This window comes from Sarcophilus harrisii, chromosome 3, assembly GCF_902635505.1.
Source record: "Sarcophilus harrisii chromosome 3, mSarHar1.11, whole genome shotgun sequence".
Taxonomy (NCBI): Eukaryota; Metazoa; Chordata; class Mammalia; order Dasyuromorphia; family Dasyuridae; genus Sarcophilus; species Sarcophilus harrisii.
In genome coordinates this window covers 53,486,479-53,503,750 of record NC_045428.1, presented here as the reverse complement: position 1 = coordinate 53,503,750, position 17,272 = coordinate 53,486,479, and the positions used below count along the sequence as shown (strand labels likewise).

The 17,272-nt window shown below is 35.3% G+C and overlaps 1 protein-coding gene and 1 long non-coding RNA gene across 7 annotated transcripts in view; one reads left to right on the top strand and one right to left on the bottom strand.

The window, feature by feature from the left end:
• Positions 1–3,503: 3,503 nt before the first annotated feature.
• LOC116422217 lies at positions 3,504–8,979 on the bottom strand. Of its 3 annotated transcripts, none has more exons than XR_004232780.1 (4): positions 8,564–8,979; positions 8,212–8,354; positions 6,994–7,070; positions 3,504–3,838 (listed from the first exon to the last, which is right to left on the bottom strand). It is a non-coding gene; the product is annotated as an uncharacterized LOC116422217 (long non-coding RNA). The 3 variants fall into 3 exon arrangements; XR_004232778.1 differs by having other exon boundaries at positions 8,674–8,978; XR_004232779.1 differs by having other exon boundaries at positions 8,744–8,978.
• A 36-nt stretch (positions 8,980–9,015) lies between these two features.
• Positions 9,016–17,272, top strand: part of DAW1 (dynein assembly factor with WD repeats 1) — a 40,102-nt gene continuing 31,845 nt past the window's right edge. Inside the window, exons 1-3 of one of the 4 annotated variants that reach the window (XM_031957895.1) lie at positions 9,016–9,093; positions 9,486–9,719; positions 16,216–16,288. In XM_031957895.1, the coding sequence (XP_031813755.1) occupies positions 9,638–9,719; positions 16,216–16,288 (155 nt within the window). In that variant the 5' untranslated portion in view covers positions 9,016–9,093; positions 9,486–9,637. The other 3 variants (XM_031957893.1, XM_031957894.1, XM_003766126.3) reach the window with 3 other exon arrangements.

Here is a 17,272-nt window from a genome sequence, read left to right as displayed (position 1 = left end):
GAAGGAAATAGAAGAAAGGAAAATATTGATTAGCTTGTCTATGTGTGCAGTAGGATTGACTGTTCAAAAGCATCTTTTAATTCATCAGTGCCTACTTTCAAAAAAGAATAAGGATTTTCTGATTCTCTAAAATATATTAAACAATAAACAGAAATAGAGTATTCACAATTAGGAACATCAAATATAAGAAAAGAGGAGGGAAGGGATTAAAGAAAATCAAATTAAAAAAGGAAAAAAATCTCTTAAAAGCAAACAAATGGAAAATCCTTTAGAGAAACAAATCAAGAATCTATGTCTCTCCTATTTCCTCTTTTGGAAGCACTAAAGATTATTGTCTTCAAAGACAGACCGCAGGAAGCCACAAGGATATTATCATAGATCCATGGGGTTCTGAACTCTGCCCTTTACACACATTTGCTGATTTGCTCCTCCTGAGCATGGGAAATCCCTTTCTTTATCAGGAAATGTGTACACTGCTGCCCTCTGCTGCTCCTAAGACATTTAGCAAAGAAATTTAGCAAATGTTCCTCAATATTCATTCAACAAATTTATCTAGAATACATCAGGCATTTGCTATGTATAAATCATTTGCGATAAGTATTGGGGATTCAAAACTTAATCTGGTCTTTAGTGAACTTACATTCTACTGGTAAAGATGACAATAATAAAAATAAAAATAAAATAAACATCTATTCAGTGCTTTAAGGATTGCCAAACATTTTACAAGTATTACCTCGTGTTACACTCATAAAATAACACTGAGAGGTAAGTATTATTATCATTTCCTTTTATAGATGGGGAAACTGAGGGAAATAAAAGTTAAGTGGCTTGTCTAAGGTTTCCCTATCAGCAAGTATCCTAAGTCACATTTGAACTTGGATCCTCTTGACCTTAAATCCAGTCCTTCAGCCCACTGTACTATCTACGTGCTCAGATACACATAGTAATGCAAAATGATTTCATGAGAGAGAAGAAGGTTTAGTTTAAAAACTAGTCTAATAGACACCAGTTGAGTTATACTTTGAAGGAGGGTAAGGATTCTATAACACGAGGTAAAGAGGTAGCAAATTCTAGACATGTATCTGTGCAAAGCAATAAAGGTAAAAGATGGAATATTGTATATAGGGAATAGTAACTAGCTGGGCAGTTTGATTAAAAGGAATAAAAGGAAACAAGACTGGAAAGATAGGTCACAGTTGTATAGGGTGTTAAATGGTAGACTGGAGAACATAGAATAAAATGACTTTTATTGAAAGAGCATCATACTTCTCTTTTTCCATTTAAAAATTTCCCCCCCAGTCACATGTAAAACCACACAGTTATACATGTCATTTTTTACATATTTTTGTATGAATCATGTTGGGAGAGAAAAATCAGAATGAAAGGGAAAAAACATAAGAAAAACAAAACAGAAGAGAAAAAATATGAACATAGCACGTGTTGATTTACAACTGTCTCCACAATTCTCTCTCTGGATGCAGATGGTATTGAACATTCAAAGGTTTTGAGATTGCCTTAGACCACTGAAATGCTAAGAACCACCAAGTATACTATAGTTGATCATGGCACAGTCTTTCTGCTGCTGTGTACAGTATTTTCCAGTTCTGCTTGTTTCATTCATTGTGTTTAGTTCATGTAAAATCTCCCCATGTTTTTCTAAAATCAGCCTATTCATTGTTTTTTTAATGGAACAAAAATAGTTCAGAATGGCTGGATCATTTCATAACTCCATCAACAATGCATTAATGTCCCAATTTTCCTACAACCCCTCCAACATTTATCATTTTTTCCTGTCATCTTAGCCAGTCTGATAGGTGTGAATTGGTATCTTAGATTTGTTTTAATTTGCATTTACTTAATCAATAGTGAGTTAGAGCATTTTTTTATATGACTATAAAGAGCATTGTACTTTTTAAAAAAGCATGAGAGTTTATTATGATAGTGCTACTTTAAAAAATAATAACAACTTTTTATTTTTCAAAATAAAAGCAAAGATAGTTTTCAGCATCCACCCTTGCAAAATCTTGTGTTCCAAATTCTTCTCCTTCCCTTCCTATCTATCCCCTCTCTAAACAGCATGTAATCCAATATAGGTTAAATTGTGCAATTCTTCTAAACATCTATTTCCACATCTATCATGCTACATAAGAAAAATCATATTGATGCGGGAAAGATTCCAATCTTTGATTCCCAACCTCCTTCCCCCCCCCCCCCCCCAAGCTAATGTAAATTACCCTTTGACTCACAAATCCTGGTCCCTTTGAATTCCAATAGAAGGTCTGGACCTGTCCCAGCCCCACCCGGATCTGAGCTAACTTTGGGGCTACATCCCAAAGCCTCTCGAGCTAAGTCTCTGACTTAAAAGGACCACACTGGGAACCCCTCTTTGCAGAGATTCCAAACATGGTCGCTATGTGAGGACCCTCTGTCCACTGGACCCTCTGTCCAGTGCCCTCCTTATCTCTACCTTCCCCTATCTCCTACTTCTAAACTCAGTAATAAACCTCTTTTATTAATCTAGCTCTCTGGGCCAATAAATGCTTTTATTGGGAATTCCACGCCGCTACTAGACCTCATATACTGCCGTATCCTTGCCCCGAATCCAAGGGGGTTGCAGGGGAGCTCTGTTTGACTCCCTGTACCCCAAACCTGCCACTAGACCTTAACTAAACCCTAATTGCATTTAGGTACCTCAAATGTAGACCTCAACATGTGGTCCACACCTCAACAATATCAATAGGGGAAAAATGAGAAAGAAAAAAAAAATAAGCAAGCAAACAACACCAACAACAAAAGTTAAAATACTATGATGTGCTCCATATTCAGTCTCCGTAGTCCTTTCTTTGAATGCAGATGGCTCTCTCCATTACAAGTCTATTGGAATTGGCTTGAATCACCTCATTGTTGAAAAGAGCCAAGTCCATCACTGTTGATTATCACAAAATTTTGTTGTTGCTCTGTATAATGTTCTCTTGGTTCTACTCACTTCACTTCGCATCAATTCATGTAAGTCTTTCCAGGCCTTTCTGAAATTATCCTGCTCATCATTTCTTATTGCACAACAATATTCCATAACATGCATATACCATAACTTATTCAGCCATCTTCCAACTGATGGACATCCCCTCTGTTTCCAGTTCCTTGTCACTACAAAAAGGGCTGCCACAAACATTTTTGCACAGGTGGGTCCTTTTCCATTTTTAATGATCTCTTTGGGATACAGGCCCAGTAGAGACACTGCTGGATCAAAAGGCATGAACAGTTTGATAGCCTTTTGGGCAGAGTTCTAAATGAACATTTCACTTCTTAGACATTTCTATATTCATGAATGGATTAAAAAAATTTTAATTACATTGTTAGATGTCTGTGGGATAAGAGATTTTGAGGGAGGCCATTCAACTTTTGCTCCAATGCTGCCTAGGATAGAATCATATTATTACTTAAGAATTGTATTGTTTTGGGTTAACTGAATCTGGAAAAAAAAAATTCGAGGAAGCCATAACTCTAAGAAACAAAAGAGAAGTCACAGATTTTATTAAGTAGCACAGTTAAAGAGCTCAGTCAACTGAAAACTGTTTACTTTGCGAATTATTATAACCAACAAATATTTCATCTCAGATTTTTCCTGATGTGAGGTATATTCTTGGATTCCATTTTTCCATTATTTTCCATTATTTCATTATTCCATTATTCATTATTCACTTACTTTTTACTTTGTTTATCCATTTATTTCATAGGGATTTGTTGAGTGCTGTAGTTAGATTTACCCAGTAGATTCAAGGACAAGGAATTTGGGTTTTCATCCTAGCTTTGTGATCTTGGGAAAATCACTCTTTACCTGTAAAAAAGAAATGTATTTAAACTAACTATCTATTTGAGAAGAACGAGTTTTGCGAATTTTAAAACCCTACACAAATGCTTGACATTTATTTAGTTGTTGTGACAAAAGATATACCCATGATCCTGCAAAAGAAGTACTACAAAGCAATCTGACAAAAAAGTAGAGGAGAGGAGAGCTGAAGGAAGGAATTAACATTTATATAATACCTACTCTGTGTCAGGCACTGTGCTAAGTACTTTTTACAATCATCTCCTCACAATGACCCTATAAAATGATGCTATTATTATCCCCATTTTACAGTTGGGGAAATCAAGATTAAGTGAAATACGTCATGCAGCTAGTATCTGAGTTGGATTTGAACTCTGCTTGACTGCAGTGCTTTATCCCCTGAACTATTTAGCTGCATATGACATCACAAGGGCATCACAACAGAACACAAGATGTATAAATAAGTGTTGAGATGCTTAAAGAGTAAGACTACACACATCAAGGAACATGATAGGAAGAATAATTTAGAAGTGGATTTTGGACCAACTTTTAAAAGTTGATATATTAGGACAGAAAAAAAGAAGCAAGCACAAGGGTACATAGTGGATAACATGAGCAAAGACTCAAATCAGGAATAAAAATTTCCTAAGTATTCCTGGCACATAGTAGGTGCTCAATAAATTTTTCTTGACTTGACTATGGAACACTGAAAGAATAAAGCACAATGAATGTTCAAGGGTTTATCTCTTTAGGCACTACAACTTTAAACCTTCTAAAATGTGTTATAGACTTCTGTTTCTGGCAGAATGCAAGCCCCATGAGGGAAGATATTTCATTTTTGTCTTTTTGGGTTCAGGATTTAACATGGTATTTGACATATTCTTTTGAAAGTTTATTGAATAGAATGGAATAGAATAGATTGAATTTTTATTTAAATTGATGGCTGAAGGTCATTCTCAACATCAGTTATTGTCAGAAGGGCCTTTGAAGCTGTTTTAGAGCTATTTTTCTTTTTCTTAATCAATCTCAGTTTCTTGGACTTTGCTGGTTCTTTTTGGATTCTTTGTAGTTTTTCCTCTTTCCTCTTGCATTTACTATCAACTGTGATGTTTCATTGCTATCTATACACCCCCAAACCTCTTCTTCTTTCTGGCTTTTGGCTTTTAATCTATGGGCTAGAGAATCAGATCATCAAGCTTGCATTAAATCCCACAGAATTTTTGTTTGAAATGTTTATTACCTGAAAAGCATTGTGCTCGGTTTTGAGAAAGATAAAAGATAACTAAGACCCAGTTTTAAATATATATGTGTATATAATGTGTCATATATAGCTATAGTCATAGTCACATTTATTGTCATAATAGTAGTGGTAACAGTAATGATGGTAGTGGTAATAGTATGAGGATCATAGCAACTTTCCTCTGAGCAAAGTACATGAATGCACTTAAACTTGGACTTAGTGACATTGATTGTTCAGATACTTGCTGTAATCTCTTTGCTAATATTTTATTTAAGACTTTTGCATTAATATTCATTAAGGAATCTATAATTTTCTTTCTGTTTTGACTCTACCTGGTTTAGGTATCAGCACCATGTCTACATCAAATATAATTTGGTAGGATTTCTTCTTTCCCTATTTTTCCAAATAGTTTGCATAGTATTGGAATTAATTGTTCTTCTAATATTTGGTAGAATTCACATGTAAATCCATCTGGTCTTGGAGATTTTTTCTTAGGGAGTTGATTAATACCTTTTTCATTTTTCTAAAATGGAATTACTTAAGTAATCTGGGCAATCTATGCTTTTGTAAGTATTCATCCATTTCATTTAGATTATCTGATTTGTTGGCTTACAGTTGGGCAACATAGCTTCTATTTATTACTCTAATTTCCTCTTCATTGGTGGAAAGTGTATGTGTGGTGTGGGTAGATATATGTCTCTATGACGTGAATATGAGTTTTTATTTCTTGCTTTTCTGTTACACAATTCTAGATAGGTGAGATATAAATGGAAGAATAAAAATTATGAAATTGTAGTTTGCAAGTAGCATTGGAGTCATCTTCATTAAATATCTACTAGATAATGCTTTAGTTTCTGCCCAATAACCACAAATAATAAGTTTTGTTATTTTATAAGGAATTGTATGACAGGAAGAAAAGACTGGACACAGTAGCAAGAGTGAGGGATGATACAAAGAATCAGAAGTGATGCATGTGTACCACTGAAAGGTTGCTGTCCTTTGTTCTCAGTGAGGACCAAAATGATATTACACATGTTAGAGTATGTCTAAATATGACTGATCAGCCCCAGAATACTCTATCCACAGGTGGGACACAAATAATACCTATGAACATTTGGAGTGGATTCTTTAATTTTGTACAGTTTGTGCATCTCACCTTGAATGAGGGAATGAAAAAGCATTTAATGAGCACTTAGTGTGTTCTAAACACTATGTTAAGTATTGGAGCTACAAACAGCAAAAAATGAAGACAGTTCTTGCTCTCAAAGAGTCCACAATGTAGTTAAGGGAGACAGCATATAAAAGAGTTCAGCTGGAGGGAAGATGGAAAACCTTGAAAGTTCTTAGAGCTAATGGCAAGAGATGCTATCCTTGGATTGCATCAGTAAATCAGATGACAGTACCCAAAGGTCTAAAAGACTTAGAAACAGTAAGAGCAAGTGGTCCTCCCTCCTGGACCTTCCTCCTGAAAGGAATAGAGTGGGAAAGACCCATTTCATCCAATGGCTATGAGCACTCAAATGATCAAATTAGCAGTTAGGTGATACAATGCATAGAGAGCTTGTCCTCCAGTCAAGAAAACCCAAGTTCAAATCTAACCTCAGATACTAGTTATAAGTTATATAGTTATAAGCAAGTCCTTCAGCATCTGTTTACCTCAATTTACTCAAATGTAAATTTGCATCAATTTACAGCATCTGTAAAATGGAGATAATAATAGCACTTACCTTCCAGGATTGCACTATTTGAACCTAACTCTACATGTCTGAAAAACCAGACCTATTGCTTAGAGACCAGATTTGTTTAATACTTAACTTGGGACCTACATAATGTTGACCAAAACCCAGGCAAACACAAACCCATGTCTTATCTGGAAACTGCCTTCATACTGACCAATCATTTAATGTTTTCTTATTTAACTTACAAACAGATGGGGAGGGCAGACCATCCTCTTCATCTCTTTCTTCTTCTTTTCTGGACTTTGTTGTCAGCTAATAGGATCTAAAGAGATAATAATTATAAAGTGATTAGTATAATGCCTGGCACATAGTAAGCACTATAAAAATAGTAGTAGTTGTAGTAATAATAATAATTGTAGTAGTAGTAGTAGTAGTAATGCTCTGTGATCTGGGTGAGGGAGGAAGGGAAGGAAGAAAATGGGAAATTAAAGCAAGCTTCTAGCTTGTGGGACAGATTGTCTGTGGTGAACTTTTGGCAGATGGACAAGATGAGTAGAAATCCTTGGAGGAGGTTCCCAAACTAATGAGCTCACAGATCTACTTGAATATTTAAATATTCATACATTTATGATATAAGGAATAATAGATCAATAATGTCAGCAAATGATTAAAAGTGCTTTTATAACTTTGATCTGAAATTCTCAATATGTCAATATGCAAGGAAATTTAAGCTAATCTGGTGAATCATCTATGAAGTGGGTTGACAAACTGTGAATCTTTAGGTAACACGAAATTTTCTGAATCTCATTCTTTGATGTTCCCACCTTCTAAAAAAATAGCAAAAAATTATGTGCAGAAAACTGCCAAAGTACTACTACTAGTACCCTGGGACTGCATGAGAGATGAATTTCTACTTGCTTTGTAGTTTATTTTACTAAATAAATGTTGCTGATTTCCAGTTAAAGATATGGAGGTTAGGATAGTAAAAGGACTTTACATTCCTAATTGACAGCCATTCTTAGTGAATGACTTTCTATTTGGATGAAGAATGAAGTAGGGAATGGATGGCCAAGTTAAAAATAATGAGTAAACAACTTTTTGGAATTGAATCAGTGATGAATCAGTCCAGCACAGTTTAAGCACAATTTAAAGCAATGCCACAAGGGAAAGTCTTCTGGATTTGTAAACCATGCTTCTCTTGCTTCTTGATCATATCTGCACAAAAATTGTGTCCTAAAATTCCATATAGTGTTTGGTACCCTGAACTAAAATGCATATGGGAAAAAAAAATCCCTAAAATCACAAAGAAATGTGCCTAAACTTTCAGGTAAGTTTCATTACCTCATACTCCACCATTCATACCTTTTATATATCTGAATGCTATCACACACACACACACACACACACACACACACACACACACACACATCTAGAAGGGACCATAGTCCAATATTTTTTCTTACAGATCAAGAAGCATCCCCAGGTAAACAGCCCTGGATCCCCCTTTTATTTTCCTCTTCTCTCTGACAATAGAATCTTCCCAAAGTTTTATTAGTCAAAAAGATTGACCGATAAACTGAAGGTGAGCCAAAAAAGAATCTGTAATCTGTAAAAGGAAGTGAAATGAATAGAATAATTAGTACTGATTTGACTACCATATTCCCTTCCTATCCTTAGGGTTTACTTATTATTCCACGAGTCTATACTTGGGCTTTATTTTATCATGGAAAAAGAAAGCCGAGTGGGAAGGGAGAGTTACCCAAAAGAAAAGCAGTTGTTCAGGAATGAAAATTGAAAACTGACTGATTTATTTACTTTGGCTTCATTTTCTCCATCTTGTAAATAGGGATAGTTGAAATAAATTCTCTTAAGTTTTTTTCTCTTTCTATGTTCTGCCTCTAAAATTCAGCACACCAAGTGGATACCTCAAAAAGTTTAAATCATTTTCAGACACTTCAAAATCCAGAGATCTGAGACTCAGATAAAATATCTTACTCCCAAGTCCTGGGTAGAGTCAGTCCAATTAAGAGACAAATAAGGTGGAATGGTTATTCAAAAATTCAGAATTTAAATCCTGCCTCTGACGTCTTTCTCTGGGTCTCAGTTTTCTTTTCTGCAATATGAGATGATTAAGACCTAGGATGACAACAACAGAAATAATAGCAGCAAGCATTTATATAGCTTTACATATTCGTGATGACTCAAAAGTCTAAGTGATGACTGGCGTTTTAACAGCTGCATACTTCACTGGGGGGACACCCTGCATTCATTATCTATTACGTCCTTTCAGCAACCTTTTAAATAGATGCTACTGTTATCTCAGTTATACGGAGGAGGAGACTAAGGTACCAAGAGTTAGATGATATGCATAAGGTAGCCATATGAGTGTAATCAGAGGGACCATGATAGTCCTAAATTAGTCCATGGTAAACTGCCAGATTTTGATTTTAGGCTAGGTAGAGTATTTACACAGAATTGAGGAGTAGAAATTATTTTTCTTTCTGGCGAGGGAGGGAGTTTGGGATAATGCCCATTATTTGGCCCTCCAGGACTCTTCACTTAGGTCTAGGGGGTCTCAATTCGGGGTCCGGGAACTTTTTTTAAAATAACATTGGAAAGCTATCTTTCAGCAAACATTTTATTTTATGCGCTCAAAAAGAGAATTCTGAGAAAGGTCCCGGAGGATGCTGGCCAGGACCCCCCAAAGGTGACGAAACCTTCCTTCATTCTGTTCCAGGTAGACTCGAGACCCTCCACTGGTACCAGCAAAGGAATCCCGGTGCAGACGCTCTGGACCCCTCGAGCCCACCACCCGCAGAGCCAGAGCTCTCCCCTATGAGCGCATGCGCAAACGTTGACCTACCGAGCAGCTTCTGTTAGGCAGTTACCATGGAGATGCAAGTCTCTGGCCAGTGCTCCTTAAGCGAGAGAATGAAGCTTAAAAGGCTCCTGCTTCGATATTATCCACCAGGTACTGGCAGTCTTCAGTCTCCTCGCCCTAGACTGGTTCTCACCTCTCGGGAAAAGTCCTGGAGAGTCCCCTAACGGGAGTTAGAGATCGAAGCCGAGATGGGAGGGCGGGATGGGGTAGGGGCGTAGGAGGAAGCGGAGGGGAAGCAGGATTTGAGGAAGGGGGGTCCCACTCATCGCGGCAAGGTGGGGGGGATGAGATCTCTGGCCGGGGATTGGAAGCAGAAAAGCACGAGTCCCCCACCCCATTTTTTTTTTTAAGTTAGAGAACTGAGTTCCAGAGAGTTTAAGGGACTTAAAACTCATAGATTTGGAGCTGGAAGGGAACTTGGAGGTTGTTGGGTTAAATCTCCTTATTTATAGATTAGGACCCTGAAGCTGATTGATTGACATATTTAGTGGCTTCTAGCCTCGAAAGTTTCTCTCGCCCCCCCCCCCCCCCCCCCCCCCCCCCCCCCCCCCCCCCCCGCCCATCCAATCCTTCCTAAACAAAGGTATGATTACGTCGATCTTCCCCCTCCCCATAACCTCAAAAATCTCCATGGCTCCCTATTTACTTCGGAATCAAATACAAAATGCTCTACGTGGCTTTTAAAGCCCTTCACTAGACCCCTTCCTTCTTTTCCAGTCTTGTTATATCGCTTTGTAAACTCAATGACCCCACAAAGTCTATTTGTAGTTTCTTGAATATTATACACTTCCATCTCCCACTTTTTTTTTTTTTTTTAACTGGGGAAGGGAGTGGAGGTAGGGGGATTTTGTTATTCCCGATGCCCGGAATGTTCTCCTTCCTCAATCCTATCTCCTGATTTCCTGCAAGATTCAGTTCAATGCTATTTTTGCCAGGTCTTTTCCCCTTCCTATCCCTCCCCTTCCTCCTCCTTCTCTTCTTCGTCCTTCTCCTCTCTAGAGCCTTCCCTCTGAGATTCTTCAATTTACACCAAAGATATCTTGAATATAAATCATTATTTATATGTTGTCTTCATTATTAGAGTATGAACTCTTTGAGGGCAAGTACCTATCAGCTTTGATTATTAAAAGAGTACCTGGCATGTAAGTATTTAAACAATAGGCCATTGGAGATTCACTGATAGTCAAATGAGTGCCAGTGGCAGAATTTAAACTCAGATCTTCCTGATTTCAAGTCCAGAGTTACTTGTTTTGCTAGAGAGATTGCAGATCATAGTGAGGAGAAGAGGGGAGGTGGGAAATTAAGCAGCTGTTTAACTTTAGAGAGGAGGAGACTCTACTATCTCTTAAGGTGGATCTCTTGACCTCCCATTCTTCTCCCCTTCCAACAGACAGGAGCACCCAAACCTTAGGTTTGAGGGTTTATACAAAGATGCCATTCAGACCTGAAAAGGAAATTGAGCTTTCATCCAATCTCCTTCTTTTCAAATGAGGAAACCAAGACAACAGAATAGATGGAATTACATGAAAAAAAAAAGTCTACAATACATAGTTTGTTTGATGAAGTGTGAAAGAAGGTAAAGAGACATAGAAAGAATACTAGCTTTGGAGTCTAAAGGACCTGGATTCAAATCCTACCTGTGTGATCTTTGTGGCAAGTCATTTTTACCTCCCTAGATCCTTATCTGTAAAAGGGAAAGATTTGACCAGATGGGTTCTGGGGTCTCTCCAACTCTAGCATCAAGAACCAATACTAATAGCTCTGTACAAATACAAGTAGAGTAATGGGTTGGCAGGCTTTCTTGTTCAAATCAGGTTTGAACTTGATAGAACTTCTTGATAGAGCTTCATTAAATCTAGTTTCAATAAGTATATATTACTTCAACTGAACCAGACAGACTATGAAACTGAATCCCAGAAACATTAAAGTCAGAGAGTGAAAAAGCTAGGATGAGGACCCAATTGTCACAACTCTTAGGTTCAGTGTTTATAGGAAAAGTGGTTTGTTTTTAGGAATGTGAGTATTTGGGGCCAATTAGTGTGAAGGGACCATTCTGGAGGCTGCTGTAGTGTGTAAATGTAGAGTAATAAAGATCTGAACTTGCATTAATGGTAATTAGGAAAGTAAAGAAAAATGGTGGTGGTGGTATGATAAAATAATTAGTTCTCCTTTAAACTTGTTGAATCTGGGGTCATCTATGCAGAAATACAGGATTAGAGTTCAAAAGATTGGGCAGGAGTAGAGAATGTAGTTTAATATCTTTCAATTAGAGATAAAAATATCTTATTTTGGGGGGAACCCTATATTTTAGAGATAGAAAACATAAAAGAGACAAATATAAATGAAAAATGGCTATAATGAAACCATATCACTTTAATAGTTTTTATACATACAGTTCTTCAAAATCATTGGGATTTAAACATTTATTTTCATATGGATAAAATTTTATTGATATCAGATATTCACAAATACAATTTTTTTTTATTTTTCCTTAATATTTCTACCTGTTTACTCATTTTTACTGATCCCTTTTACTTATCCTTTGAACTAGTGCTGGTATGTAGTAAACATTTGAAAGTAGAACCTAATTTCTATTTTACTAACAGATTCCCTATAAAAATAAAAAAAGGAATACTATGAAATAGTTTTTTCTTGCTTCTTGCTGGTTCTTATTAGGGCATGACTATTTTTAGTGTTCAGTATGTGGCAGTGATTGTTTTCATGTCTTTTATCTCTGTTTTTAATGTCAAAAGCAAATACCAGTATTTTATGGCTTACATGCAAACCTTCTCTATCCAAGGGAAAATTTTTCATTAAGTTTTTGAGCAAAATTTTTTTTTATATAAAGTAAACTTGTATTTGTATTCTAAATTACAGACTTATACACTCTAAATTTGATTTGTAAATATGCTCATTTGTAATTTTTTTGAAGGTCTACATCTATAATAATTTAGTAATTGCTGTTAAAAGTTTTTGCTTTTGTGATTTTCTAATTAATAACACATTGGTCACACTAATCTTATTAATTAAAATGGTTTTAAAATTTGTTATAAGATTAAAATTATGAGATATGTTATAATATTATGGGTCCATATTGTAGAAATGCATTTGAAAGAAATACTTGCAGTATTTCAGTAGTTAAATCCATTGTGATGATTATTAATAATTATATTATTAATATAATATATAACAATAATATTATATATAATACATAAATATCTAAATCACAATACATTATATTTATTATATCAATGCTATAATTATCAATTAAATATTAATATAATTGTTAATATTAATATTAATCAAATATCAATATCATAATTATTAATATTAATAATTAATAATAACATAAATTTGTAGTAAATTTCTAATATACTTTAGAAGATACCCTTGTAGAACAGTTGTTGAAATAATAGCATTAGATAGGAACAAGAACAATCATTCTCGAATTATTTATTCCTACCCTGATCACTTTATTCAGCTCTCACACTTCCTTATTTATTTATTGTGCAGTTTTTCCTGGCTGAACACTTGATTTTCTTTCTTCTAACAATGACAATTAAAATACATATACATAATGTATATGTATACAAAATATCCATAAGCATGTATATGTACATACATAAATTCATATACACAAATATAATTTTTTTTATTAAATTGGTTGGAATTAAATATAGTATCTTTCAGTTTAAAAGCATTTTCACATGTCAATTGATTCTCACACCAAAACTATGAAATAGGTTAAAATTGTAATTATCATTATAATTACTAATAGTAAGATGATTCCTGTTCATACAGTAATTTAACATTTATTAACAAACATATTATCCCCATTTTACAGATGAGAAAACTGGAACCCAAGAAGTTAAGCCCAAGGTTACTAACTTTAATTCCCTCGTTGTACTACCCCATGTTAAGCATCTTATCTCTAGATGAAATCCATTACTTTACATCCTCCCTCCCTTCCTTCCTTCCTTTCTTCCTTCCTTCCTCCCTCCCTCCCTCCCTCCCTCCCTCCCTCCCTCCCTTCCTTCCTTCCTTCCTTCCTTCCTTCCTTCCTTCCTTCCTTCCTTCCTTCCTTCCTTCCTTCCTTCCTTCCTTCCTTCCTTCCTTCCTTTCTTCCTTCTTTTTCTTTCTTTTTGGTTTCCCTCTACAGCATCCATTATAAACATAATTACTCAATAAATGCTTATAGCAGGATAATTTTTTTAGTGAATGAGTTTTGAAGTGCTCCAAGAATATATTTCATGATAAAAGAGAATTAGCTTAAGATAAATATTTGTTGCTGATAATAGAAATAGCTAGGAGGTACCATGGGATGGAGTGTTAAGTATAGAATTTGGAAGAATTAAATTCAAATGTAGCCTCAAACACTTAATAGCTATATGACTTTAGACAAGTCTCAGAAATTTACTAGTGATGTTACTCTTGGAAAGTCACAACTTCTGGCAATCTTATTTTCATGAAAATGAAATAATATTTGTAAAACACTAGCCATTCATTATATCATATTTAAGATAATATGTATTTTTCATCCATTTTCTTTTTCCATTTTAGATAGACCAATATTTTTCAAAGTACTGTAGAGTCTTTGTAATGTTGTGAAGTTTTATGTCATCACTAAATAGGAACTGTGAATTGGAATTTCCTATTTTATTTGGATCACACATATCTTCCTGCCATTGGTTTTCACCTTTAGTGATGTTTTCAAAGTATGTTTACATAATATATAACCTCTAAGTATCTATCACTCTGAGCTAAAAATTCAGAGTTTCTTCAGATACTTGATTTCCAAAGCCCTTACCATCTGCCACCTTCCTCTATGTATGTTCCTATTGTGTCTCTTTGGGAAGTGTACATCGGTGCTCAAATTTCCAAAAGGGGGTCTGTGATCTCATTGATTGGACATTTTCTCCAGGCATCTCTCTCCACACATTTCTATGTGTGACTCTGAGCTGTGTCTGCTTTTGAGTTCATCACAGCAGGATTATTCAAAAATTTTCAGGTCCTTCTGGCATCCTGAGGAAGATACCAGTGGATTCGTGGGTCATTTATTGATTGTCTCTCACTGCCAGCATATGGCCAACATATTCAAAACCAGCATTTCAATCCCATATGTCTGGCACAGTGTCTGGCACATAATAAGTGTTTGTTGACTGACTGCATGGAGTCCTTTACACCCTTTTATATCCACCACTCACATATTCATGTTCTTTGGGTGATTCCCAACTTGAACTATTTGAAGAGTGACTGATCTATAACTTGGAGTTATATAATTTCCATATAAGAATATTGATGTTAAAAAGTTGAACCTTTGTGCCAAGGAGAAAATTATTTTAAAAAACTAACAATTTTCTGAAAATAATTCATCCTCCTAGTCAATTCAGGGCCCAACTTTTCGTCAATCTACATTGCCTAACTAAGGGGTAGGTAGGTAAGTAGAGAGATCCATAGTTTGTCCAGTCAACTGCATACCAAAGTCTGGATAGTAGGAATTTTTTATCCACTTGGTTTTCCCCCTTGATTAAACTGACCAAAAATCTGAGTAATTATGGATCTCACTCTACAATGTTTTGAGAGTTGACAACATCTTTTACTCATTATTCTTGAAGTGCCTCATTTGTTGTATGTAGTACCCCGCCCATGCCTACCATATTGTTCTTCATTCACTCTCTTTTGTGTGATGCTTATTTTAATTTTCGGAAAATATTGTCTTCTGTGGGTACTCACTATTTAGGAACAGCAGGAGAAAATTAGAACATTTTAAAAATGAGCCATAGGAAGTTGAGGGCTATAAATTACTTTCAGAATTTTTTTAAAGAGCATAGTAGTAGGAAGAAGGATTAGTGTTTATTGATGATCTCTTAGTCATTATTTTTAGGGGAAAGATCAGGGTGACAATTAGATCTAAGATTTTTTCCCTCACACATTTTCTACTTTACTGTTGTTCACTCATACCTTTGAAAATGTGCCACTTCTATCATGGTCTTCTGTGTTTACTTAATTTATTCTAGTATTTTTTTTTATCATGATCACATGGAAATATGATTCTAGATTTTCAAAGACTATATTAGTATAGACCTCCACTTTGAAATATGGAGTAATTAGTAATGAAAATATATAATTATAATAGCTAGTATTTACAAATAAGATTTACAAAATGCTTTACTATGTTATTTCATTTGATCTTCATAATATCCCTGTGATTTAAGTACTTTTATTATTTCCATTTACAAATTTTACAAATTGAGGATGAAAGAGGTTAAGTGATTTGATCAGAATCACAATAGCCTGAGGCAGGATTTGAACTCGGGTCTCTTTCTGACTCCAAGTCAAAGACTGTATCTTGGGGCAGCTAGTTTTTGTAATGGTTAGAGCACCAGCCCTGAAGTCAAATATAGGATTTGAATCCTGGGTGCAAATCTGGCCTTAGAATTTAAAACACTTCCTAGCTATATGGCCCTGGGCAAGTCACTTAACACCACTTGCATCAGCAAAAAAAGCAAAAAAAAAAATAATAATAAAAAACAAATAATTTACTGTGGTATCAGTGATATTTAAAATTGTGATTTTTTTTTTATAGGTATCATTCTGGAATATGAAAAAAGTGGAGAACTAAAGACAAAATCCATAGACTTACTTGATCTCAGTCCCAAGTAAGTTATCTAGTTAATATGGCATGTAAGTTTACATATTTAAAAAGTTCTACATTGTTAATTATATTAATTAATAGGCAGACTTTGAGTGATCCATAGGTGTACAGAATAAACCTCAAATAAAATAGAAATGGCACTATATTGTTTTTTTTCTTTTCTTGTTTTGATAGAGCTGGGGCTTACTTAGGGAATGATGGGAGAAGGTGGGGTACTCTTTGTGTCTTGATATTTTCATTTCTGTTCAATCTTTTTGCTGGCTACAAATGATAAACTTAATGAAACTTAGATGATTATGTCACTGAGAGACACTGTATATTTAAATATGAATGTTTACACCTTCATATTCCACAATAAAGACATGAGAATGTGTTTCATTATAGTCACACCTCAAAGAAATCACTCCTCAGCAATATTTCCCTGAAGAATAACTGCTATTTCACAAGAGCTTTGTAGATAGTAACTCTATGTCTAGGGAGGGTGAGAGGCCACTTCCAAGAACCACAGATAGCTTGGGAAAACTTATTTTTGAAATAATATTGATCTTTCCACAGTCAGTGTTAAGGTGAGGGAGAGACTGACAAACATCTTTATTACTAGCATCTATTATCTTCTTAGAGACCTTAAACTTAGTTGCTGAACTAGGAAATAATTGTAATTATGCTGAAGATTATTTCTTTTGCCATGTCTCCTTTTGGGACTGTGCTGTAAAAATAAATACATGGAATATATTGTCCTCTTTAGAGCACTTTATCATATCATACCAAACCATCATACACTTGGACTGCCAACTGTTGTGAATTGAACAGAGTTATTCTCAGGGCTTGACTCTTAATTCTGGAAAGGGCATTTATGTGCAAGAGTATTTAATTGCAAGAATATCTTGCAAAGCTCCTCCCTAATTCTGGAATCCCCCAGCACACAAAGGGGTTGATAAAAACTCCAACTTACCACCGGCATACCACAACTGACTGGCTGGCAGAACTT